Raw genomic sequence first — 26,359 nt, 5'->3', positions numbered from 1 at the left:
CTAGCTTTTCCCAAGTTTCCAACCAAAGCAAACAAACCAACCCAGAAAATCACCCTGGGAAACTCTCCCAAGATGGATTCCCTCACCTTCGTCACTCCTGGAAGAAGGCTGCAGATTCCAGGATTGGAGCCCCGAGAACCAACTTGCGTGCTCCCTTTCTGGGCATTCCAGAAAAAAAAAATTAGAAAAAAACCCCAATGACTACTGTGCACACAGCAGCCCGCAGCCGTGACTGCAGTCGCTCGATTACATGGTTATTCACGGAGTACAGATTACAGGCTTTCTTAGCCAACGGCTCCGTGACTCGACCAGATATAACTAAACAAGAAAAAAACCTGACATGCAAACGCTGGATGTTTTCTCAGCATATGGCAGCGTTTAGTCCCAGTCAGCAAAATCTAGGAACAAAACAAAACTGTGAGCAAGTCTTTTTTTTTTTTTTTTTTCTGCTTTGTTTGGCTTCACAAGGATGTGCATAATGTGAGACCCAGGCCTGCTAATGAGGAGCAAGACTTGTTTGAAAATTCCTGATATAACAAAATCATAAAGAAATGGGACAGGCTATTTGCTGTTTTTGTTCTTCCGTTCACTTTTTAAATTGAAGTATAGTTAATTTGGGCTTCCCTGGTGACTCAGCTGGTAAAGAATCTGCCTGAAATGCAGGAGCCCTGGGTTCGATTCCTGGGTTGGGAAGCTCCTCTGGAGAAGGGAAAGGCTACCCAGCCCAGTATTCTGGCCTGGAGAATCCCCACGGACAGAGGAGCTTTGTGGGCTACCGTCCATGGGGTCCCAAAGAGTCAGACACGGCTGAGTAAGTGCAGCTCAGCACAGCATGGCTAATTTACTGTGCTGAGTTAGTTTCAGCTGTATAGCAAAACGATTCAGGTACAGACACACATATATATGTATTCTTATTTTATATATAGATATTCTTATTATATCCACATAGATTCTTTTTCAGATTCTTTTCCACTATAGGTTATTGAGTTTAGTTCCCTGTGTTATAGGGTAGATTTTTGTCATTAGCTATTTTTGTAGGAAAAATAGAGCTTTGTGATAGCGGTTTGTTGCTAATCTGTGTCCTAGAACTTGGGGCTTAGTTTTGCAGAGACGGTGGTATGTGGTTCCCCAGGCTGGCCTTATCTGCCAGACGCGGGCTCTGCCCTTTGGGCAGGAGAATTTCTCCACTTTGGGGAGAAAAGTGAGCATCAGAGAGAAAGGTGGGTTCCTCCGGTGGGCTGGGAGGGAGTATGTCGCAGACTGAGGGCTGCAGGCAGCTTTTCCCTGAATTCATGGTGCGTGCACACACTCACACACACGTGCACATACACACGTGTGCACATACACCCACACCCACATACTCACATACACGTGTGCGCACACACATACACACGTGTGCACACAACACACTCACATACACGTGCACACACACGTGCACACACTCACATACACATGTGCACAGAGGTCTGGATGTGAGGCTTAGAATCAAGCCTTGGAAAAGGTGAGGGAAAAGGCATGGCAGCAACGGCCCTGCGCTGGACGCCTTCCAGGCTCCCCGTCACCCCCGTCACTGGAGAAGGGCCGCGGGCACGTCTGCCTGGAGCTCAGGGAGCTGGACACGGACGCCGAGCCGCTGCTGATCCGGGGCAGCAGCCAAGAATGAGGGAGTGAATTCAGACGCGAATGCGACGGGCCCAGAAACAGAAACGGAAGGAGAGGCTGAGCCCGGTCCCATCTTCCTCCCTGCGGCAGTGACTGCCAGGTGGGATCGGAGCGGGGCCGGGGCTGTGCCTCTGCGAGGGGAGCCTGAGGCTGGCTCAGGGGCGGCCAGGGGAGGGGAAGGCGGGGAGTGGGCGGGGTCCTGGGTCAGGGTGGGGCGGGTGCTCAAGGTCCTCCCCGCTTCTGCCTGGGAGGAAGCCTAGCTCCTGAGGAAGCCCGACCGCACCGAAGGCTGCGGAGAGAGACACCAGGAAAGGAAGCGCCAGGGCTGGGGCTGCCAGCACCGTGGGCCCTCCGTGTCTGCGCATCCCTCATCTTTGCGTTCAACTCACTGTGGGGAAAGGCTCCAGAAAATTCCACGAAGCGAAACTTGAATTTGCAACCTCCCTCCCCACTGGCAACCGTCCCCATAGTGCCAACATCATATTAGGGGCTGTAATTAACCTGGAGATGATTGAAGTGTACAGGAGGGTGTATGCAGGTCACAAGCAGAGAGTTTTGAGTAAGGGGCTTGAGCATCCTGTAATTTTAGCATCCGCAGAGGGTCCTGGGGCAGATCCTTCCCCCAGACACTGAAAGATGAGGGTGTGAAAAGCCAGCAGGCCAGGGGGACCCTTCAGAGTCTGGTGCGTGACTGCCAGCAGGCCTGGCCTGGGACCTGCCAGGAAAAGCCTTGCAACTGTGGACGGCCAGGCCTAAATAATCAGACCGAGGTTGTTCACCAGGAGCTGGACTCCTCAGCATTGCACAGGCATCACGCCCAAGGCTGTCCTGTCCTGAGTGGCAAAGCTCTCCCTGAACCAGCTCGAAGCTGCTGGCAGTACCCAGAGCTCCCCTCCTCTCCACCCGTCCACCCCGGGCCCTGTCCCTGGGGACCCTGCTCATTAAGGGCCCAGCGTCTCCCTTCCGGGTCCTCGCCCCCTCCGAGGCCAGGAGGGAGGGCGCTCACGTTGAGGCCTCAGGTCTAGGTGGCAGCAGCGAAAACCGAAAGACGGTATCTACCAGCAGTGACAGATGACTCCGTTGACATTTGTCGCGTACGCGTGGCTTATTTTATCAAGAGAGTGCAGGAAAGAGCAGAGGGCAAATAAACCACAGGGCAGGAGCGGGTGAGGATGTGTGTGGCGGTTTCTAAACAAGTGTGTGAGATAAACGATGCTGGTGGGGCTGCTGTGCTGGGGGCAAGCCTGGGGGGACGCGTCTGGGCTGTCGAGGCTGCCCGCCCAGTGCCTGCCTGATGCCACTATAATCTCTTTAAAGGTCCGTTTTCTCATCCTTAATGATGGTGGATTAATTTAGGGGAATAGTAGTGTGGACTAAACGATATGTCGTTTTATTTATTCTGGCTGTGCCAGGTCCTCATTGCTGGGCGGGTTTTTCTTTAGCTGCAGCGAGCGGGAGCTCCTCTCCAGCTGCGGTGCTCGGGTTCCTCGCTGCTTCTCCTGCCGCAGAGCACACACTCCAGGCGTGCAGGCTCCAGGAGCTGCAGTTCCGAGCTCCAGACCACAGGCTCAATAGTTGTGGCGCGTGGGCTTAGTTGCCTCGCTGCATGTGGGGTCTACGCGGATCAGGGGTCAAACCCCGTGACTTCTGCATCGGCAGGCAGATTCTTTGCCCCCGAGCCTCCGGGAGATGCTGCGCGCCGTGCTTACTCGCTCAGCCGTGTCCGACTCTTGCGACCCCGTGGACTGCAGCCCGCCAGGCTCCTCTGTCCATGGGATTCTCCAGGCAAGAATACTGCAGTGGGTTGCCGTGCCCTCCTCCAGGGGATCTTCCCGACCCAGGGATCTAACCCAGGTCTCCCACATTGCAGGCAGATTCTGAGTCACCAGGGAAGCTCAACTCATCAGGAGATAAATAATGCTAATTTTTTTTAGGGTGGCCCCACAAAATCTTTGAATACAATATGCAGAACAGAGTAATTACTCAGGATACACTGGTGGTGTGGCTTTTATTATTTTCATTTGCGTCCTGCCTTGCTCAAGTCCTAGAGCAAAGCTTTGTCTGTGTAGATTCGCTCGGTGCGTTACTGGGTTTTTGCAAAGATGGATGTAAGGCAGATTCATTGTCAGCTGTGAGTTTCCCTGGTAGTTCTTCCTCCTCATGCCTGGCACGTGGTCTGAGTGTGGGCGTCTCCTCCTCGGGTCTCACGCTCTGCCTGCATTCCATGGTGACTGTCTGGAGCTATCTCTGCTCGAGTCTGGGAGAAAGTTTGCACCTTGCGTAAAAGAAACCAGGTGGGGTAGCTGAGGTTAAGCCCTCCCCGGCATCCATGCAGAGCCAGCCTTTCTGTATGGAATTCTCCACCTGGAGGTGGAAGCTGGTGTGAAGTGGTGGCTCATTGTTAGGATGAAAAGAGAGAAAGACAGAAGCTTCTCCACACACTGCCAGGTCACGCACGATACACGCAGGATGGTTTCCTCGCCAGAAGGCAAGCTAGTCTGTGTGCAGCGAGGGTGTGCTGGGGCAGCGTCAGATATCTGTCGACCCCACGTCCTCCTAGAAAGAGACCTGGATACCTTCCTGATTTCCTCTGCTGGTCGATGGATGTAGTCATGGACTCCAGATTTCAAGGATATTTTTACGAAGTGGAGATAAGTGACGTAGAATCCCTTAGTTGGAAATCATGAAGGGGAATTTGGCTTAAGAAAGGACAGACAGCTTTATCTAGAAGGGGCCAGAGAGTGACTATTTTCGGCTTTCTGAGCTGTAGAGTCGCAGTTGTAACTGGTCAACTCTGCTGCTATTGCCCCAAAGTAAAAGCCGTGCTAACAAATGCCCTTCCCGTAAAACTTTATATAAAAAACCAGGAAGCTCAGGTTTGACCTGAGAGCCATAGTGTGTGAATTCCTGGCTTAAGAGAGATGGAAAAGGCTAAAATATAAAATTCTGCCTATGTCATCATGAATCACAGCAGTCAGAGGAAAAACAAGTAGACAATTGAATTAACCAGCATAGCTGCAAGGGGAGCTGTCTGTCGGGGATGGAAGGAGGCGTGTGCAGAGAGGAGGGGACCCTGCTGGGTGTGCGTGTCCTGTGGCTCAGAAATAAGCTTGCTGATGTGAAAAAATTAAGCTCTGGGAATCAGCAAAAAAGGCCAAAGATTACAAATAAAGAAGGAATAGCTTTTGTTTTTAGTTTTTGGGGAAGTTGTTTAGTATAGTCAAAAGTTCAAAGGAAAGGGTAGACCCCCTGTCTGGGGACAAAGCTGTAATGCAAACAGGGGCCGTGACTTTGCTAACCAGTCACCTGGAAGGGGACCTGGAGGGGGGCCGTGATGAGAGGTGCTGGGCCATGGTGGCAAAAAACCACCCAGTCAAACCTGCAGAAAAGGCAGGACCTGCCTGGCTGTCCAGTGGTGGAGACTCTGGGCTTCCAGCGCAGGGGCTTGGGTCGGAGCCCTGGTTGGGGAACTAACATCTCACATGCCTTGTGGCGCAACCAGAAAATAAGTCTGGAAAACGGATCCAGGCCCAGAGAACAATAAAAGCTTCCAGATGCGAACGCTGGTTGTTGCTCAGCGTTGTGATTTGGGCAGTTGTTTTCTCTTTTATTGTTGCCATTCGGTCGCTGAGTCATCTCCGACTCTCTGTGACCCCGTGGACTGTAGCCCGCCAGGCTCCTCTGTCCGTGGGATTCTCCAGGCAAGAACACTGGCGTGGGTTGCCATGCCCTCCTCCAGGGGATCTTCCTGACCCAGGGATTGAGCTTGAGTGTCCCGCATTGTGGGAGGATTCTTTACCACTGAGCCACCAGGGAAGCCCTTTCTTATTTATATTTTTGAGTGACTTTTATTATAAACATACGTTACTTTTAAAATGAAAAATGAAAGCTATTTAACATGGAGGAGCAACCTTAGGATGTATGCTTAGAAACTGTAAGAAGCCAGGTCTTCACTCAGCCTAAGTAGGAATTTCTCACTCTAAGGGTCTGAGCCGCAAACTAGAGAGTGTCCCAGGGTAGGAGACACTCATTGCTTATCAGCAGTTTTCCTAATGGTAGAACTTGCCCCCAGCAAATATCCAAGACTTGTCTTCCCAGCTTCCCTTGTGGTCACAGCATGGGCAAGCCACATCCTTGCCAAGGAGAGTTGCTGGGAAATCTGCTCAGCGGTGGCTGGGGGAGGTTCTCCTTCTGGCTGAGTGTGTGTGTGTGTGTGTGTGTGTGTGTGATGTGGGCAGAAACTTCAGCCTTTCAGGGTTAGACGTGCTCCTGTGAGGATGTGGTGTCGCTGCAGTGCCAACTCTTTGGTGACCACGAGGAGCTAACCCCAAGGTCACCATACAACAGTCTGGTGCTGGTAGGCCAGAAGGATGGAAAGAGTGGGGTCCTTGACTCACTGACCTGTACCCACCTCCTCCCATGTATCTTCAGAGATCTAAGACAAGTGGACTCGGGCAGGATTCGGTTCTCAGTGGGCACTGCAGCTTCTAAGTGGCTCATCCTTCCCAGACTGTCCACAGAGGCATGCTGATGGAATGCCTTAAGCTGGGTTAGAGAGTGAGCACCTCTCAAGTCCTGGGGAGCTGCTTCAGTCCCTGCAGCGAGAGGCCACAATGCAGTTTTGCAATGTTTATTTTCTCCTATCGTTAGATTTTGTTGCCTTAACTATTGGGGGGAATAGAGGTGTTTTCACGTGGCTCGAAGGTTTCTCCTTTTCATGGTTGTTGGCGTCCTTCCCCAAGCCCAGTTCTGCGGAAGACAAGGGTAAGTCCTGAAGACTCCCTTCGGTGGGGCAAGAGATGCCCAGTCTCTGCATGTGTGGGCTCAGGGGCAGGTCTCGGGGGAAAACCAGTCTTCGCATCTCCTGTCGGGCAGAGAATAATGGCTAACGTGGAGCTCGCTGCTCGTGGCTGGAGGGGAGGGATAGTTAGGGAGTTTGGAATGGTCAGCTTCGCCCGGCTCTGTTTAAAGTGGGTGACCAACAAGGGCCTGCTGTGCAACAAGGGGACACTGCTCAGTGTTACGCGGCAGCCTGGACGGGAGCGGAGTTTGGGGGGCACGGGTACACGCGTGTGTATGGCTGAGTCCCTTTGCTGTCCACCAGAGACTATCCCAACAGTGTTAATCGGTCATGTCAAATGAAATACCAAATACCGATACCAAACGAGAAGTTTAAACTGAGGAAACGGAAAAGCAGCAGTTTCCCGTGCTCCACCTTTTCCACCCCGTGTACTAGTCTGCACCCGCTGACCCGACTCCCAGTCCACCCGCCCCAGCTCCTCCCCCTGCTGGCAGCCACAAGTCTGGGCTCCGTGTCTGTGAGTCTGTTTCTGCTTTGCAGACGAGTTTATTTGCAGCAGATTTTAGATTCCACATATAAATGGTATCATATGGTATTTGTCTCTGTCTGACTTCGTACGATAATCTCTAGGTCCATCCATACTGCTTCAGATGATATTATTTGGTTCTTTTTATGGTTCAGTAATATTCCACTGTATATATGTAGTTTAATTAAAAAACGTAGACTAGAGCGTGGGGGCTGGGGGGTGCCTGCTCTGCACAGCAGGCTCACGTCCCAGCTCCAGCTCTGACCGGCTGCCGTCTTGGGCCAATCCCTTAACGTCTAGCCCTTTGTTTCCTCATGGATAAAGCGAGGATGATGCTCACATGATGAGGTCATGGAGCCCAAGGCCTTGTGAGGGCTCTGGCACCACACCTGCCCCACACTAAGGAGTCCACACAAGGACCCTGTGGTCTTCAGTTCACGGGGGTCCACTCTCCCAGGTGCCCTGTGCGTTGAGAGGCTGTCCCTACCTGGGGACATCGTCCTTCAGCAAGGCCTCAGGGCTGTGGTAGGCGGGGGGTACTGGGTTTAGCAGAAAGCATCTCCAGTTTGGACGGCCCGCATCTCCTGGGCCTATCAGTTTATGGCGCTGCTGCTATTACTGCTCCATTTTGCTGGTGTTTGTAGCGTGTGGCTCAGTTTGCTCACCCTCCCTGAGGGTGGGGGTGAATGCCCCAGCGTGTGTCTGGATGCTCCAGCGTGCCTGGCTCTGGGCACGTGGCCCCTCCGCAGAGGATGCTGGTCAGCGGCTGGGATGACGGGCAGCAGTGACCTGTGAGAGGAGGCGCTGCGGCTGGTTCGTGGGAAGGTCGGCGTGCAGAGTTCTCTACGTGGCTGCACGTTGGAATCACGAGTGGACAGGTGACCAAGCATGCAGTCTGCTTGAGTTCCAGGGACTTGAGATACTCAGTTTTAAAACCAGGACTGCAGGGTCCTGGGACAGGACTCTTAGTGTTAAAAGATACAAAGTCCCTGGAAAACTGAGCAAGTCAGTCCTGGGGAATCTGGGATGAACTGGCCACTCTACCAGCCGCGCTTTACAGCATGCTGCTGCCCGGGGGCTCGACCTCAGAGCTTCTGGTCTCTGCTCTGGGGGAGGGAAGATGGGGAGGAGCGTGACTGCCCAGGTGACTGTGAAGTTCAGGGAAGTATGGGAACTACCGATGGGTAGAAGTTTCTGATCCGGGTTCCAGTGTACACGATGGAGCTGAGAATGGGTTACAGGCTGCCCGGCATACTGGCCTTCAGCCCCAGGGGCACTGATGGAGTGAGCCAGGATGGGAAGTCCTGCTGAGTGATGATACATAAACAAGGAGCATAGAGAACTCATCAAAAAGGGAAATTCTGAGGCCCCACTCAAGACACCCAGGACACCCTGTACGGCAATGACTGCAAGCCTGGGGGATCTGCATGCTTATCAAGCTTCCCAAGTGACTCATTCTGCTGTTTAGTCCCTAAGTCAAGTCTGACTCTTTGCAACCCCATGCACTGTAGCCCGCCAGACTCCTCTATCCACGGGATTATCCAGGCAAAAATAATGGAGTGGGTCGCCATTTCCTTCTCCAGGGAATCTTCCTGACCCAGGGACTGAACCCACGTCTCTGTGTGTCCTGGGCTGGCAGGCAGATTCTTTACTTCTGAGCCACCAGGGACGCCCCCCAAGTGATTCGTACGCATACTCAGATTTTAGAATGGTAAGACTGCAGCTCTACGAAGTACCACAAAGACGTAACAGTGAGAGTCCCAAGGGCCTGCCTCCCGGAACAGTCTGACTTGAGTTGACCTGGGTCCTGAAGGTGACAGGTGAGGAAGAAGGAACCAGAACCATCATCCTATATCACAAAAGATTCCCCTCCCCCCAGACCTCTTCCTCTTCTGGAAACGGCTGTGTTGCTGAACACAACTGTGGCCACCTGCCTTCAGCTCTTTCCCTAAATCTGGGGTCACAGACCTGTAGGCAGGCTGGATTTAGTCTCTTGTGACAGTTAGGATTACTCTCAATTATTACTCTTCCTACCCCGTGGACTTGCAGCGAGCAAAAGTGGAATGAATGTATTTCTCTGTAAGCTGGCGAGGGAGAAACAAAGATGCTTGCCTCCGTAAGCACTGAGTTTCAGGGTAATTTGTTTTGTGGCCGGAACTGACTAATGAATCCCCTCCAAAGAAAGGAAGCCCTGGGCTTTGTCTTGGTTCTCACTAAAAGATGTTACAGCCCTGTGCGGAAGAAAAGCTTGCTCACCGTGGTGGCGAGGGCCTGGAAAGGGCAGAAAATCTGTCCAAACTGATAGCACTTGTGAGTGTTGATGTCTCCAAAGCGGCTGCGACGCTCCTTGCGGCCGGCCAGCCTCTTCTCCGCCTTCAGGTCCATGAAGTTCTGGAAGGGGCCCTGCTGGGGCAGGTGGGCCGCGTGCACCTGCGCAAGGAGCCCAAGAAATGAAGGTTCCCGAGTGCCTCGGGCTCACGGCGAGACAAGGCGGGGGCTTTTTAGAAGGGGCAGCTCTCGTTCAGGCCTCTCGTGCATGAGTTGGGCTTCCGGGTCCCTCTCTTCACTTTCTGTATCCCCGGGATGCAGATCAAAGGGGCAACCCCCGCCCCCCCCCCGACACACACACACCTACCCTAATCCCCCATGTGTCGCTGGGTCAGTGGGTCAGTGGCTGGAGGGTCAGGGCGTGAGCTCTCTCTATGGGACCTTGACTCATCACCCGCCTCTGTGGCAGATCATTATTATTTTAAAATTTTATCTGGGGTGTAGTTGATTTACGATGTTGTCTTAGATTCAGGCATACGGCAAAGTGATTCAGTTACACGTGAGCGTTAGTAGCTCAGTCGTGTCCAACTCTTTTCAACCCCACAGACTGTAGCCCACCAGGCTCCTCTGTCCATGGGATTTTCCAGGCAAGAATACTGGAGTCAGTTGCCATTTTCTCCTCCAAGGGATCTTCCCAACCCAGGGGATCTTCCTGACCCAGGGATCGAACCCAGGTCTCCCGCATTACAGGCCGAGTTTTTACCATCTGAGCCACCGGCGAAGCCCTCCGGTGCACATAAGCATGCACCTTTCTTCGTTCCAGATTCCTTCTCCCCATAGTTTATCACAGACTCTGGAGCAGAGGGCCCTGTGCTGCGCAGGAGGCCCTGGGTCATCACCCTCGTGTATGGCAGCGCGAGTCCCCATCCCGGCTCCCGGTTTATCTCTGCCGGCCAGCATCCTCCCTTTGGTAACCGTGAGTGGGGGAGGAACAGGGCAGGCCTGAGGTGGAAGGAACCTTTAGGCCCATCAGGAGACTGCCCTGTTTTGAGGGTTTTGCTTTTCTCTTTGTGGGGATCCCCGGTGAGGGTCCTGCTGGGGGCATTAGGACCTGCATTCGGGGTTCCCTTTCTCCTCTGCCCTGGTCTCACCAGGTGCCAGGGCTGGACAGGGACATGGGGGAGGGATAGACACCGCCCGCTTCTGCTCCTCTGGTTTGCATTGGTCTCAGCACTCTGCTCAGCTCACCCCTGGACGGAGCCCGTTCTCGCTGTTCAGCCTGCAAAGGATGAAGGAAGAAACGGACCCTCGGGAGACTCACGTTGTGTATCCGGAACCTGTTCGCTGTCGGAGGAGTCAGTTCCCAGCTTCGTCCCAGAGCTTTCACGGAGCTCAGACTCGAGACCAAAGGTGGATAAACAGGTCCCAGGGGGACTGGCAGCTTCCAGTCTGTTCCTGGGGGGTGAGGAGAGAAAGGGCACTGCAGAGGACGCTGGCACCGCACCCCTTCCTTCCTACCGCGACCAGGGCTCATCTGTCCGTGTTTGACCCCAGCATAACGAGGAGGAGGCTTGTGCGGCTGAGAAAGAAGCAGACCCTCACCCCAGGGCCCAGAATGAAAGCACTTGTTAGGAGACCCACGGAACCCTTGTGACATGTTCCGATTTGCTTTTCTGGAATGTGACCAGCTTGGTGGGTATGTCTCAGGCCATGTTCGTTGTTCGTGAGTTGAGGCCACACAGGTGGAGTTGATTCTTGCTCTGGGGGTTTAACTGAGTAGAGAAGGTTCTTAGGGGCTCTGACACGGTCATTTAATTTGGTTTATTAAAGGATGACTTAAGTAAGCCTCTCACTTTTCTGCCTTTGTGCAGTATTATTCTTTGACTTGGGTGTGGAGGTTGGAGAACTTTCTCTGCCGATGGCCTGATAATAAACATTTAAGCCTTTGTGGGCCATCTCGTCTATCACAGCTCCAGAGTAGCCACAGACAGTATGCAAATATGCAAATGAGTGGGTGGGGCTGACTGTGTCCCAATAAAACTTTATTCGTGGGCACGACATTTTGACTTGTGGGTCATTCTTCTGTGTCACCAAATAGTCCTCTTTTGATTTCTTCGTCAGCCAGTTAAAAACAGGAAAACACTTCCTAGTTTGCAAGCTTTAGGAAAATAGGTGGCAGGACAAATTTGCTGCCCGCTGTGAGCCTTAAAACCCAATTCAGGAGACTAAGATCATGGCATCGGGTCCCACCATTCATCGCAAGTAGATGGGGAAACAGTGGAGACGGTGAGAGACTATCTTCTTGGGCTCCAAAATCACTGCAGAGGGTGACTGCAGCCATGAAGTTAAAAGACGTTTGCTCCTTGGAAGAAAAGCTATGGCCAACCTAGACAGCATATTAAAAAGCAGAGACATTACTTTGCCAACAAAGGTCCATCTAGTCAAAGCTATGGTTCTTCCAGTGGTCATGTATGGATGTGAGAGTTGGACCATAAAGAAAGTTGAGCACCAAAGAATTGATGCTTTTGAATGGTGGTATGGAGAAGACTCTTGAGAGTCTCTTGGACTGCAAGCAGATCCAACCAGTGCATCCTAAAGGAAATCAGTCCTGAATATTCATTGGAATGACTGATGCTGAAGCTGAAGCTCCAATGCTTTGGCCACCTGATGCAAAGAACTGACTCATTGGAAAAGACCCTGATGCTGGGAAAAATTGAAGGTGGGAGGAGAAGGGGACAACAGAGGATGAGATGGTTAGATGGCATCACTGACTCGATAGACATGAGTTTGAGCAAGCTTCGGGAGTTGGTGATGGACAAGGAGGCCTGGCGTCCGTGGGGTCACAAAGAGTCAGACATGACTGAGCGACTGAACTGAACTGAACTGTGTGAGTGGATTGAAGAAGGAAATGGCTACCCACTCCAGGATTCTTGCCTGGAAAGTCCCATGGACAGAGGAGCCTGGCAGGCTACAGTTCATGGGTTGCAAAGAGTCAGACATGACTGAATGACTGAGAACCTGTCTGCAAGGTCCCCGCCTGCATCAGTAGACAAGGAATCTGGAACAAGAAGGAAATGGACCCAGTTTTCTCTTCTTTATCTCATCACAGGTGAACCCTTGAACTCAACTCAAGGGCACCTGGACCCACTGTGTCTCCTTCAGAGGAGAGTGGTGACGGTGGTGTGGAAACCCTAAAACGCCCTTTGTTCTTTGGGGCGTGACTGAAAGGAGAGGGATTGGTTAGATGGAAGATGAATGAGTCAGGCGGGACATGAAGAAGGGTCAAGCTTGTCTGACCAGACCCTGTGGATGGAACTCGAACCAACAAAGGAAGCTGCAGGGGGGCGAGTTTGGGTGGGGCTTGGTTTAAAAAAAACACTCCTGCAGAGAATGCGTTTATGGACCATGCTCTGTTCCATTTGTCTCCAGCCTCTTAGAGCAGTGTGGGCAGAAGGAGAATCTGAACGCCAGTCTCGTCTACATATGGTCCCATCCTGGTGGCTCAGATAGTAAAGAATCTGCCTGCAATGCAGGAGAGCTGAGTTTGATCCCTGGGTGGGGAAGATCCCCTGGAGAAGGGAATGGAAACCCACTCCAGTGTTCTTGCCTGGAGGATCCCATGGGCAGAGGAGCCTGGAGGGCTATGGTCCATAGGGTCGCAAAGAATTGGGCACGACTGAAGTGACTTTGCAAGCTGAGCACAGTGAGCTCCATTTTGCCCAAGAAGAACCGGGGCGCCAGGATGTAGGGCGAGGTGAACAAAGCCGCGTGTGAGGGGCGGACCTTCACCCTCTCTGAGCCTTTGCTCTCTGCCCTCCTTTCTCGTTCAGCCATCTGCTCTTCTCTGAGAAAAACGAGCCACGCTCTGCTCAGCCTTCCGGTCTCAAGCACGTTGGCCGGACTGTGCGGTGCTGGCCGGGGTGTTGTGTTCCCCTGACCCTGACGCGCTGGAGCAAGCGCTCCTTTGGCCTGCAGTCTTCCAGATCTCAGATACCCCCCGAGCAGAGGCGGTCGAACGCAAGGGCTGTGGTTCAGATTTCATGCCGCACGTGACTCCGGGGCTGGGAGTGCCTGTCGGTTCCCCAGATGCAGCCGCTCCCGCTATTCTCTGCACTGAGGTTCCAAAACTCGCTGCGGAAACCACACTTTTCCAAGCAAGCCCGTTTCTTCTGGAACATTTCTCCGTCTCCCCCTCCTCACCACTCCACCCTGACATCTTTCACGTCTGGGTATTTCCTGCCGGGACCTCTTGCCTGGCGGAAGCCCCCGCAGTTTAGAGGCGCCTCCCCAGGCTGTGAAAGGCAACCTGGCTTTGGAGCTGGGCATTCCGCAGGCGGCAGGGCCGTGGGCTCGAGTCTCCCTTCCGCTGTGCCACGTCAGGCTTGCGACATGTGGGGAGGGCAGCCGGGCAGCTGTGAGGGACTGTCGGCCGCTGTAGGAACATCTGGTGGAAAACTTGCTGTGTAATTTCCGGAGCCTTCCAGGGACAGAAGTGGGTAAAAAAACCCAAATGGAAGGAAGTCCTAATCACTGTCAAGTGGGAGGAAAGTAAGACACGGCCCGGCTCACACGGAGTAGAGTCTGAAAGGCAGGCCCCCACGACGCTTCCAAAGCTTCCACCGGCCCCTCGGGGACTAACCCCTGACTTCTTGGGGTCACTGATGCGGCCCAGATGGGACCATATGTAGATGAAAGTGGCGTTCAAATTCTCCCTCTGCCCACACTGCTCTGAGAGGCTGGAGATGAGTTGGAGAATAGACTATGGCCCATAAATGCATTCTCTGCGTTACTGTGTTATTTCAATGATATGCTCAGCTGGTTAGTCGTGTCCAACTCTTTGTGACCCCCTGTAGCCGCACCCCCCCGACTCTTCTGTGCATGAGATTTTCCCAGCAGGAATACTGGAATAGGTTGCCATTTTCTCCTCCAGGGATCTTCCTGACCCAGGGACTGAACTCACGTTTCCTGCCTCTCCTGCGCTGGCAGGTGGATTCTTTACCACTGAACCACCTGGGAAGCCTTTTTTAATGATAAAGTATAAATTATATATTTTATGTCGTTAATCATGGATATATTGTCAGTCTATCAACAGAGCATCTAGGCACATACAATAAGATTTAACATGTGTGAAAGCGAAAGGGGTGGTCATTCAGCCATGTCCAACTCTTCACGACCTAATGGACTGTAGCCCACCAGGCTCCTCTGTCCATGGGATTTCCCAGGCAGGAATACTGGAGTGGGTTGCCCTTCCCTTCTCCAGGGGATCTTCCTGACCCAGGGATCGAACCCAGGTCTCCTGCACTGCAGGCAGATTCTTTACCATCTGAGCTGCCCAGGAAGCCCAACACGTGTGGGCTTCCATGTGAACTCCTTCCCAGAGCACCGCGTGTTTCAGAGGGGGACCTTTCTGATACTGTTTCCACTCAGGTCCGTGCTACCCTCGTCTCTCATCTGACTGATTTCTGCATTTGTGTTGTGGACGATCGCCTCTGGTTTTCATTCACTGAGGTGTTTTCAGCACCTGAAACAGTGTCTGGAGCAGAGTGGGTGCTCACCAGATAAGTGAATGACAGAATGAACCCACTTTTGTGCCCTACACGCTCCCTGGAGTCCCTGTCACGCAGCGGAGTGTGCTCATGAGTGACGCACGACACCAAGGCTTTGATCTTGACGCAGAGCTGGGGGGGAAGGTGAATGAGAAGGTTGGAAGCCCGGGGAGAATCGGCTCGGCTGCGTGCAGGGGTCTGGGACGCTGTGGGCTCGTGTGCAGACCCTTAGAAGGCATCTGAGCTGGGAGACAGGAGGAGCCGGATGTCTGTCTCCTGTGCCTTCGACATTGACACTCATCCTGAATTCCACTGGAGACGAGGAGTTTGCACTTGCTTTGCTTCAAGGTTGAAGCTGTTATCCTAAGATAAGTTGTCTCCTCTCTCCTACTTTTGCTGTATTTCTCCTCTTTCCCTTTCCCACAAGTCTCCCTTTTTTTAAATGTTGTTTTTATTTGCTTATTTGGTGGCTCCAGGTCCTAGTTGGGGCATGTGGGATCTTAGTTCCCTGACCAGGGATTGAATCCAGGCCCCCTGCATTGCGAGCATGGAGCCTTAGCCACTGGGCCACAGGGAAGTCCCCTCACAAAGCTTCCTAAGGACTAGTTTCAGTGCTGGGGAGCAGGACCAGACTTGGCAGAGCTTGCAGAAGCTTTCCGAGCTCAGTTTTATCTGGTTCACTTCTTCACAGTTTTCACTGGCTTCCGCATGACTGAAACCAGGAAGACTTTCAGGGACTAGAAACCAATTTGCAAAGCGTGAGCTGGGTCTGCATCAGTAAGAGCCCTTCCTGATTCTGTGTGGACAGAATCGGATTCTGTGCGCCAGCGGGAACGGGAGGCAGTCAGGAGGACTTATGCAACCCTGGCTCTGGCGTGGAATTTGTCACTCTGTTTGGGACTCGGTATAAGTGACGGCTCTGAGTTAATGATCGAAAAGGATTGCACCATCCAGTCAGTGAGTGAGGCCTGAAGATAACTTTTCACCTTGGAAACAGCCCCCGCTTTTCTCTCCTGCACCCAGGAGGCACGCTGAGCAGAAGCATCGCGGGGACGTCTCTGCGGAAGGCGCGGCCTCTTTGGCTACAGCAGGAGATGGAAACGCAGGGATGCCTTGCCTCTCTGTCTTCCTCTCTCTTCTGAGCTCCCACTCCCGACCGCGGCCCCGCTCTGGTGTCTGCCGCTGGCACTAGGGGACGCGTCCCCATCTGCCCTGTTTTTAGAAGTTTGGCTGTGTCGGGTCTCCGTTGCGTCCTGGGTCATCTTCTCCGCTGTGGGCGAGCTTGGTGGCCCTGTGGCGAGTGGAACCTGAGTCCCCTGCTTTGCAACCTGGTTGCTTCTCCGCTGGACCACCAGGGATGTGTGTCTGCCCCCCATTCTCGAAGAGATGCCTTGTTGGCAGCTGACCTCTTCCTGCCTGAATGAGGCGTGCCCGGCTCAGTCCCTGCTTTGCGGGAAGAGCTCAGTCCCCAGACATGAAGGCAGCATGCCGGGGAAGGGCTCGCGTGTCCTTGGCCAGAAGCAGACTCTCTCCCTGAGGGTGAGGCACCTGCAATCTGTGGCTGCTGACCCCCTGCCCTGCCTGGCTGTCGGTGTCCCTGGGAGCAGTCTGCTTTTGCCCAGCCCTGGGTTCGACCTAAATGCTGAAGTGAGAGTCTTGGGGTTGGATGCTAAGCCCTGAGCACTGTAGCTCTGCAGACTTGCATTTTATAACCTGAATTTGCCCGCCTCCATTCCCTGGGTCCCATCCCATCAGCTCCGCCCTCGCCCCCGAGCCCCAGTTCCTGAAATGAAAGAAAGCCCGCAGGTTCCCCAGGATGGCTGGCCTTACCCCTGCCTTCCTTCCGGGACTCTCTCTTGCCGAGAGAAGCGCCGTCCTCCGCAGCCTTGTCGTCGTCCGCATCCCTGGCCTTGTTGCCCATGACCTGGGCCCCTTCCTTCTTCGGCAGCCTCTGACCGAGGGGCCGGGGCTGCTCTTCAGACAGGGCTTCCTTCTTCTCCTTCCTCCTCTCACGGGGCGCTCTAAACACAAAACCCCCATCAGCGCCGATGCTCTGAGGGGGTCAACTGCCCCGAACGTGGGGCCTGGCGTGCGGGCTTAAGCGGAAAGCAGTGAACGGAGAGCCTAACTTCAGGAAAAAGAATGTGAACTGGAGAGAAAATGGAAGGATGTGATCCCTTATCCTTGCACACAGTAGACGGGGAGGTGAGCGGACGCGTCCAGTGCCCAAGTAGCAGGGCGATCAGACAGCAGGTGCGTGCGTGCGTGCGTGCGTGCGTGCGTGCGCGCGCGTGTGTGTGCGCGCGCGTGTGTACGCATCTATATCTATACACATCCATGTATATGAATGAAAGAAAAGTTCTTACAAGTCAGGACACTTTTAAGAGCTAGTATTTCTTTTTTATGGGGTAAGCTTAATATTTGCTGTTATTTAGTTATTCAATCGTGTCTGACTCTTTGCCACCCCATGGACTACACCCGCCAGGCTCCTCTGTCCATGGGATTTCCCAGGCAAGAACACTGAGTGCCATTTCCTTCTCCAGCGGATCTTTCTGATCCAGGGATCCAACCTGCATTGCAGGCAGACCAGTTGAAAAGAAGGTTATTTGGGGGGAGTATCAAACACAATTCTCGGGTCACCCTCAAACCTCCAAGTCATCCCTCTTGGCAGGACCCACCAGGAGCTTTGTGACTCAGCCCTGCCCGCTTCCTCCCCACCCCCTCCCCACGCCCAGCGCCGGGCATCCCAGGGCCCGGGTCTCTGTGCCTCAGGCTGTGTTTCTCACTCTGCCTGGAATGCCACACTGTCCCCCTTTCCTCGTTTGTGCTCCCATCCTCCTGGGGACTCCTTCTTGTCAGTCCTCCATGGAGTGGTCCATGACACCTCCCGCCTCCTGCCCATCTGTAGAGACCTGCCCTCCCTCTGGTCCCCAGCCCCTTCTAAGCATCTCCATTCTAGCAATGACCGCAAGTGCAGTAAATGGCCCGTCTTCGTGCCTGTCTCCACTGTTAGGTATTATGTTTCACGAGGGCTTAGACGCTATCTTGTTCACCAGTGTATCCCCAGCACATAGCGCTGTATCTGGTGAGAGACCGACACTCAGTTCATGTGGGCGGATGGACGGATGAGGAGATGGGTGGGTGGATGGGTGGATGCCTGGGTGGGTAGATGGATGGAGGGATGGATGGATGGGTTAGTGGATGGATGGGTGGGCGGGTGGATGGAAGGATGGACGGATGGGGAGATGGGTGGATGGGTGGGCGGGTGGATGGAGGGATGGACGGATGGGGAGATGGGTGGGTGAGTGGGTGGATGCCTGGGTGGGTGGATGGATGGAGGGATGGATGGATGGGTTAATGGATGGATGGGTGGGCGGGTGGATGGAAGGATGGACGGATGGGGAGATGGGTGGGTGAGTGGGTGGATGCCTGGGTGGGTGGATGGAAGGATGGACGGATGGGGAGATGGGTGGGTGAATGGGTGGATGCCTGGGTGGGTGGATGGATGGAGGGATGGATGGGTGGGTGAGTGGGTGGGTGGATGGATGAATGGATGGGTAGAGGACAAAATATAGGGTAAAGGTTGAGGAGAATAAAAGACAGTAGATCAAAAATATGAACTATGTGGAAGAGAGAGATGGAGGTACGATTAAGACACCTCAGATCCACAGGGACACCCAGAGTCGGTCAGGAGCAGAGAGTCAGGGTGCTGCTTGTACCAGTGAAGGTTGATCCGAGATTCATCAAGAGTGTCCAGCTACACTAAGGCTCAGAAAAGAGGACATGATTTTGCGTTTGCATTTTGTGGTTAGCATCTGAAGAAGCACGAAGTGGTAACCTCTCTGGCGAGCTTAAGTTCTTCCCTGAAAGCCAGAGACGTTGCATCTGAAACCCAACGTCCTGGATATGATAATTAGAAGAGAATGTTAAGATTTAGATACCACTGTGTCCCTCTGGGAGCCCTGGGTTAACACCAGGCATCGAACTGTCCTCCCTGAGGTTGGACAGGCACCTGGAATTTTCTCCAAACCTTAAAAAAGCATGCGGCTTTTCTCTGATGAGTTTAACGGGTTCTGAAGCCCCTGTGCACTCGTCGGGCATCTCGGCTGCTCCTCGGCAAAGACGCAGCTCCAGCCGTTTCTGTGCTGCAGCTGTGAGTCGCTGGGCAGTTGTTTGGAAAAACAACATTCTTGCACTCAGGGGACATCTGCTCTGTGTCTGATCACCAGAAACCTCCAGCTTTGCTAGCAAGTTGTATCATTTGAACCGATCACCCGGAGGCGTGTTTTGGCACAAGAAGGAAATCAACACTCAATAAAGATGCTATTATAGTGTCTCTCGTGCCCTGTTCAAGGATCTTAGACCGTGTCCCTCTGTTACGGATTCTTACTTATGAAGTCGGAGCTGGGCAGTACCAGTTACCAGACCTGGGCAGAAATGCAAATAAGCACGGACCCTCAGGACTCCTTGTCAAGATGGATTGACCGTCGATTGACTGCTGAGGGGACAGAGACGTCCCCTCATGAGAACGTATTCTGGCATATAAAATTATGCTCGTAAAATGTTGGCGAGAAGAGTAGTCTGAGGGCCTCCGTCAAGTCACCCATGGGGGACGGACTGCTCTGCATCTGTTTTCAATTAAATGTGTTTATTTTCTTTGCATCTCACTCCCCAGCTCAGCATAATCAGTTAAGAGCTATCTCCTGTGATCTTAACTGAGAGCATGTTTTTATAGGTGGAGCTGGCTCTTTGCTTTCTCACTCGAGGCGGTGGCCCGGCTCCCTTCGCTGTGAGTCTGCCCTGCGCTTTGTCGGCACCGCAGGACGGGGCCTGGGCCTCTGTTTATGCAGCCCTTGTTTTCTGTTCCCTGTGGTGTTGCAGATGCTGTGCTGGGTGTTAGGGTGGAGTGGGGACAAGAGCCTCAGTGAGTGAATATCTAAAGAGAGTGGGTGTCCTTTGTGAAAAGTGCTGGAAGGGAAACTAACAAGGGGGACAGACAGTCATTGTGAGGGCCACCTTCTGAATTGCTGGGGAATTGGAGGCAAAAGGAAAAGAGGCGGCAGGGGCTGGGATGGCTGGAGGGCATCACCGACTCAACGGGCACCAACTTGGTCAAACTCCAGGAGATGGTGAGGGACAGGGAGGCCTGGCATGCCGCCGTCCACAGGCCCGCAAAGAGACACAACTGAGCGACTGACCAGCGACAACGTTCTGAATGGACTGGTCTACCTCTTTGGGCAAGAGAATTTGGATCTGAGGCCTGAATGATAAGAGTGAGACATTCAAGCCCTTCTCTGGCGGTCCCGCGGTTAGGGCTCTGCATTTCCACTGCGGAGGGCTCAGGTTCGACCCCTGGTTGGAGAGCTAAGATCCCGCGTGAGGCAGTGTGTCCCCCCAGAACAAACTGGTTAAGAACAAGCCATTCAGAGAGAAGCCAGGCTGTCGGTCATGTCTGACTCTTTGCGACCCCATAGACTGTACCCCACCGGGCTCCTCTGTCAGTGGGATTTCCTGGCCAGAACACTGAAGTGGGATGCTATTTCCTCCTCCGGGGGCTCTTCCCAGCACAGGGACTGAACCGGTGTATCCTGTATTGCAGGCGGATTCTTTACCATCTGAGCCACAGGGAAGCCCAGTAGGGATGATCCAAGCTACTTCTTTAATGTGATCCTTTCAGTTCCAGCAAGTGGAACCCATTTTTTAAAGCTACTCTTTAAAAATGACATTTTCTCTGTACATCAGGGATTGAAAAAGCCAAAAAAGTACAGAGGCTCCCCTTAACATTTCTCTGGTAGGTCTCTGCCTTCCTAGTAATTTTCAGCAGATTCTGTTTGTTTTTCCACCAGCCTGCTGGCGTCTGAGAACAGGCCGTTCCATGCTCTGCTTTGCTTATCTCCCTTTCTGTTTGGTTCTAAAGGTGTCCATGGTGCTCTTAGCGAGCGTGATGTTTGAATGATTGGTGAGCAGCCTGCACTGCAAAATGCATTCACTTGCGGTTATCACTGGTGACCCACTTGGAAGAAAAACTTGTCCCAGCGGATTTCTGGTGTGTGTGCCTAGAACCTTGGAACCATGCAGGGGAAAGTCTTCTACTTTTGGTAGAAGAAGCTTAGTTTTGGGAGTCAGAGAGCTTCAGTCGCGTCCTTAGCCCTACAGTCATCTAGTTTAAGACTTGAGGATTGTGATAAGCATCCATTCTGCAGGGGATCTTCCTGACCCATGGATGGAATTCACGTCTCCTGTGTCGGCAGGCAGATTCTTTACCGCTGAGCCGCCTGGGAAGCCCCACAGGTGCTGTACAATATTGTGCAAATTACAGATGTGCTGCTGCTGCTCAGTCGCTTCAGGCGTGTCCGACTCTGTGCGACCCCATGGACGGCAGCCCACCAGGCTCCGCCACCCCTGGGATTCTCCAAGCAAGAACACTGGAGTGGGTTGCCATTTCCTTTTCCAATGGGTGAAAGTGAAAAGTGAAAGGGAAGTCGCTCAGTCGTGTCCGACTCTTCGCGACCCCACGGACTGCAGCCCACCAGGCTCCTCCGTCCCTGGGAGTCTTCAGGCAGGAGCACTGGGGTGGGGTGCCATTGCCTTCTCATTACAGGTGTACTATGCAGTAATTCACAATTTTAAGGGATATACTCCATTTAGAGTGATGCAAAATATTGGCTATATTCCCCTTGTTGTACAGTATATCCTTGTATCTTCTTTTATTACTTTTCCCTTGTAGCTTATTTTATATCTAACAGTTTGTACCCCTTAGTCCCCGCCCCATCTCACCTCTCCCTGCCTCTACCAGCTGGTAACCACTGGCTTGCTCTCTACCTCTGCGAGCCTGCTTCTTTTTTGTTATATTCGCTTGTTTGTTGCACTTTTCAGATTCCACATATAAGTGATATCATACAGTAATTCTGAAAATATCGTTGAACTCTTTTTCTCTGGAAGACGTGAATAATGAGATATATGTAAGCTGCAGAGTAGTTGTGAAGACAAAAGGAAATGACACGTGACCTTCTTAGCATAAGACCGTTCATACTGGTCACCACAAACTATCACGTTTTTATTATCAAACTTGCAAACGCAATGGTTGCCTATTGGACAGGAAACAAACGTTCCTGGTTTGCAGCTCTTGAAAGGCTGTTGACAAGCATTGCAGTTGTGTGTGAGTTGGGAGGGAGGTGCAGGGGTCCTGGGTGGGTTTTCTCTGTTACGATCGAGCAGAGGTTTGCAGACTGGACCTCCTGATTGTATACTTTAAATCAATTTGAACAAAAAATGTAAATTGCACAGAAGCGGGAACTTTCCTATGCAACATGGATTACAAGCTGCTCTTGAAAAGCCATCTGGTGGCCCGGGGTCCCCCACTGCAGCTGGCGACCGGCGCGATGATCCAGACGCTGGCGTTAAGGCCCCGTGTGTCCTGCCCGGTTCCCTGCGGGTCTTGGAGTTGTTGTTCTTGTTTAGTTGCTTAGTTGTGTCCAACTCTTTGCGACCCCGTGGACTGTAGCCCACCAGGCTCCGCTGTCCATGGGATTCTCCAGGCAAGAATAAAGGCGTGGGTTGCCATTTCCTTCTCCAGGGGATCTTCCAGACCCAGGGAGAGAATCCGTGTCTCCCACATTATAGGTGGATTCTTTACTGCTGAGCCCCCTGGGAAGCCCACCCATCTTGGAGAGCCTGGCCTTTTATCTCATATGGACTGTGGACCAGCTCATAGGACCTTGGACGAATTTTCTAATTCTTTTAGTTTCGGTTTCCCCATCTGTAAAATGGAGATGCTAATAATAAGTCTTACCCCTGAAGTTTCTTTTGAGGAGGAAATAATAAGTTTTCCCACAGTGCTTGGCACGCGGGAAGCCCTTGGGGCCAGCTACGGTTATCCTCACCAGAACACTTCGCAGGTCAGTGGGCGTCTGGTTGAAATCCATGCTTGGATGGGTGAAGCAGACACTTAGACACTGGCAGGAACGGAACTGTGGCTGTGATAGGCCTATGTTATAGGGAGATCATAGCTCTGGAAAATGCCGGGAAGATTTTCTCCTTCACCCACTGGCGCTTGATCCCTTCTCCATGCTGTGTCAGGAAAAGCTTTTAGACTGGTTCTCGTCCAGCCCACCCACTGCCCATCCTTCCCCATCGTGGAGCTGCCGGTTGGATTCTATCAGGGGAGCCCTTGCCTCTGGTGTCCAGTTAGTTTAGGCGGATGGGATGCTCAGCGGGGGATGGAAAGAAGGGAGGAAAGTGATGGCAGTACTTATTCCTTGGGCTGGCTCCTCCCTGGGAGGCTGTCTCGAGCGAACTGAGATCTCAGCTGAAGGCTGCATGCGTGCGTGAAGTCGCTTCAGTCACATCTGACTCTTTGCAACCCTATGGGCCATAGCCTGCCCGGCTCCTCTGTCCGTGGGATTCTCCAGGCAAGAAGACTGGAGTGGGATGCTGTGCTCTTTTCCAGGGGATCTTCCTTACCCAGGGATTAAACCCCCATTTATCGCATCTCCTGTGTCCCTTGCATTGACAGGTGAGTTCTTTACCACTGACCCACCCGGGAAGCTGAACTGGAGGTTACCTGCGCACTTTCCACACTTTGTGTGTCTGGGTTTGGTGAGCCTGCCTTCGGACCGTCGGGCCTCAAATCTCTGGGTGGTGACGCGCACACGGTCACCAGCCTCAGCTATGTGTTGCTTCCTCCTGCTCCCTGTGTGGCCCCCATAACTTTGTAAAGCCGCTTTGATTTATCCTCCATCCAGTAAGTCATCAGCTGATGTAGCTTCTACTGAACTGGAGACAATTAGGGTTATTGAAGCAGAAAGCAGAGAGAGTGAAGTCATTTTAAAGCCCTCATCTCCCGTTGGCAAGGAATCCACAGCTAGGTAGAAACCCGGCTTTGTGAAGACAGAAAGGGTTTTCTAAATGCCTAAGGGTTTCCTTTAACATACACAGAGCCGGAGGAGATCAGGGAGGGTCAAGAGGGAGGGGATTAGCGTATACCTATGGCTGATTCACACTGTTGTACAGTAGAAACTAACACAGGATTGTAAAGTAATTATATTCCAATGAAAAAATAACTTTTAAGAAAGCCTTAGTGCAGAGCAGCTGGAGGAAGTGGCTTTGGGGAAGTGCCCACCCCACAGGAAGAGGAAGTGGAGACCACCCCCACGCGGCCGTGTCTGGGAGGGAAGAGCTAGGGTGCTAACCCGGCTTGGTCCCGGAGAAGACACCGCCTCCTCCTCCAGGCATCTCCTCCCCGACTCCACCTGGTTTAACCAAACTGGGCAGGATGATGGGGCGTCAGACTCGGGAGAGTCTGCACAGGGTGGTCCACCTGGGGCCCCCTGTGTCTGCCGGGGTGGCAGGAGGTAGAAGGCTGGATGCTGGGACCCTTCTGGCCCTGCCGAGAGGTCCGCGGGGTGCTGAGCGCTCAGTCCTGGCCCAGCCCTGTGGTCAGGGGCCCGCCCTGCACAGGGACCGGGTGGTCTGAGGGCTGTGGGGACCTCGGGCTTCGGCAGAGGCCAGCAGGGCGCCCCAAGGGCAGTGAGAGCAGCTGCACCCGAGTGAGCCCGGCCCAGGCGCTGAGAGCGCACCACCCGCGGCCGAGGACCCCGGCCGGCCCTGCAGCTGAGTGAGCCCCGCCCAGGCGCTGAGAGCGCCGCCCTCGGCCGAGCACTCGGCTCCGTGTTGGGAAGGGGCGGGAGGAGTGACCCCTCGAGGCAGAAAAGCTTTCGAGCTGACCCTTCATGCCCCCAAAGGAAGCTGAGTTCATCTCAAGGTGAAATGCTTCAAACGGGATCAGAGTAAGTTCCCCTTCACGGGCAGTTTTGATTTTTCTCGGCCATCAGGAGGACCAGGAACTCCAGAGCAAGACCCCGGTGCGAACGACTTCGTTTTCTCCACTCCACTGTGCTCTGGGTAAACTCCGAAGCCCTCTCCGAGTCTTTCTTACAAGAGGGATGCTTTACGAGGTGGTTCAGAGGGTAAAGCGTCTGCCTGCAATGCGGGAGACCCAGGTTGGATCCCTGGGTCGGGAAGATCCCCTGGACGAGGAAATGGCAACCCACCCCAGTGTTCTTGCCTGGAGAATCCCATGAGCAGAGGAGCCTTGTCTGCGGGTCGCAGAGAGTCGGACACGACTGAGCGACTTCACTTTCACTTTTCACTTGTGGCCTTGGAGCCACGTTGAGTCAGATTAGTGGTGCTGAATGCATTTCACCTACTGCAACGACTTTTACTTAGTTAATTTTACACTAGTAACTTTAAATGAAATTAATACGGAAAGAAAAATGTCCACATCCCCTCTACCGGACCCCAAAGATATCCAATTTCAAAAAAAAAATAAAAAAAAGAGAAACGATCTTCTTATTTATGTTGTTAAAGGACACCACCCTTATGGCAGAAAGTGAAGAAGAACCCAAGAGCCTCTTGGTGAAGGTGAAAGAGGAGAGTGAAAAAGCTGGCTTAAAGCTCAACATTCAGGAAACAAAGATCATGGCATCTGGTCCCATCACTTCATGGCAAATAGATGGGGAAACAGTGGAAATAGTGTCAGACTTTATTTTTTGGGCTCCAAGATCACTGCAGATGGTGATTGCAGCCATGGAATTAAAAGACGCTTGCTCCTTGGAAGGAAAGTTATGACCAACCTAGGCAGCATATTAAAAGCAGAGACATTACTTTGCCAACAAAGGTCCATCTAGTCAAGGCTATGGTTTTTCCAGTAGTCATGTGAGAGTTTGGATGTGAGAGTTGGACTATAAAGAAAGCTGAGCACTGAAGAATTGATGCTTTTGAACTGTGGTGTTGGAGAAGACTCTTGAGAGTCCCTTGGACTGCAAGGAGATCCAACCAGTCCATCCTAAAGGAAATCAGTCCTGAATGTTCATTGGAAGGACTGATGCTGAAGCTGAAACTTCAATACTTTGGCCACCTGATGTGAACAGCTGACTCATTGGAAAAGACCCTGATGCTGGGAAAGATTGAAGGCAGGAGGAGAAGGGGACGACAGAGGATGAGATGGTTGGATGGGGTCACCAACTCGATGGACATGAGTTTGAGTAAACTCAAGGAGTTGGTGATGGGCAGGGAGGCCTGGCGTGCTGCAGTCCATGGGGTTGCAAAGAGTCGGACACGACTGAGCGACTGAACTGAGCTGCAAGGACTGCTGCTGCAGCTGTGAGCTCTTTAAACCCTCTGCTTAAGGACAGCTCGGCTACCGACACCCAGAGCGGGTCTCCAGGGACATAAAGGAAGAAAGGGACGGATAGTTACCTGATGTCGTCATATGACATCAAGCTTCTGCTGACCTGGTAGGCCTTCCAGTTACTGAAACGGGACATTCTTCGGATGGTGTTCAGATTCAGTAGTGTGGACGGAATTTCTCTCTTCGCTTCCGGCTTCTTAGCCTTTGCCCTTACACCAAATCCCAGGATTCACGGGGATCGCGTGCCATTCTTTCTCTGGCGTCCTAGCCCTTGATTCCGGGGGCTCTGGGCTTGCTTGGAATGTTGACATTGTGATGTTGCCAATGGAATTCCTAAGCCGTTTGGAACTGGAGTCCTGAAGAAG

General features: G+C 52.8%; 1 protein-coding gene and 1 long non-coding RNA gene across 3 annotated transcripts in view; one reads left to right on the top strand and one right to left on the bottom strand.

Moving 5' to 3' along the window:
• The window catches only part of LOC102170088, a 68,456-nt gene that overhangs the window by 11,895 nt on the left and 30,202 nt on the right, over window positions 1–26,359 (top strand). Inside the window, exon 1 of one of the 2 annotated variants that reach the window (XR_001919641.1) lies at window positions 1,583–1,762. The exons of the other annotated variant lie outside the window; for it this stretch is intronic. This is a non-coding gene — a long non-coding RNA (uncharacterized LOC102170088). Of the gene's footprint in view, window positions 1–1,582; window positions 1,763–26,359 lie in introns of those variants that run through there. 2 annotated transcript variants of the gene reach the window in all.
• LOC102169796 lies at window positions 8,811–26,252 on the bottom strand. The gene is made up of 5 exons (XM_005694473.2): window positions 26,063–26,252; window positions 16,634–16,824; window positions 10,579–10,712; window positions 9,246–9,419; window positions 8,811–8,957 (listed from the first exon to the last, which is right to left on the bottom strand). The coding sequence occupies exons 1-5, from the start codon at window positions 26,128–26,130 to the stop codon at window positions 8,844–8,846; spliced, it is 681 nt and encodes a 226-aa protein (XP_005694530.2). The 5' UTR covers window positions 26,131–26,252; the 3' UTR covers window positions 8,811–8,843.

This window comes from Capra hircus, chromosome 19 (genome assembly GCF_001704415.2).
Source record: "Capra hircus breed San Clemente chromosome 19, ASM170441v1, whole genome shotgun sequence".
Classification (NCBI taxonomy): domain Eukaryota; kingdom Metazoa; phylum Chordata; class Mammalia; order Artiodactyla; family Bovidae; genus Capra; species Capra hircus.
The sequence above is the reverse complement of the archived record's forward strand: the minus strand, read 5'-3'. Positions and strand labels throughout refer to the sequence as shown.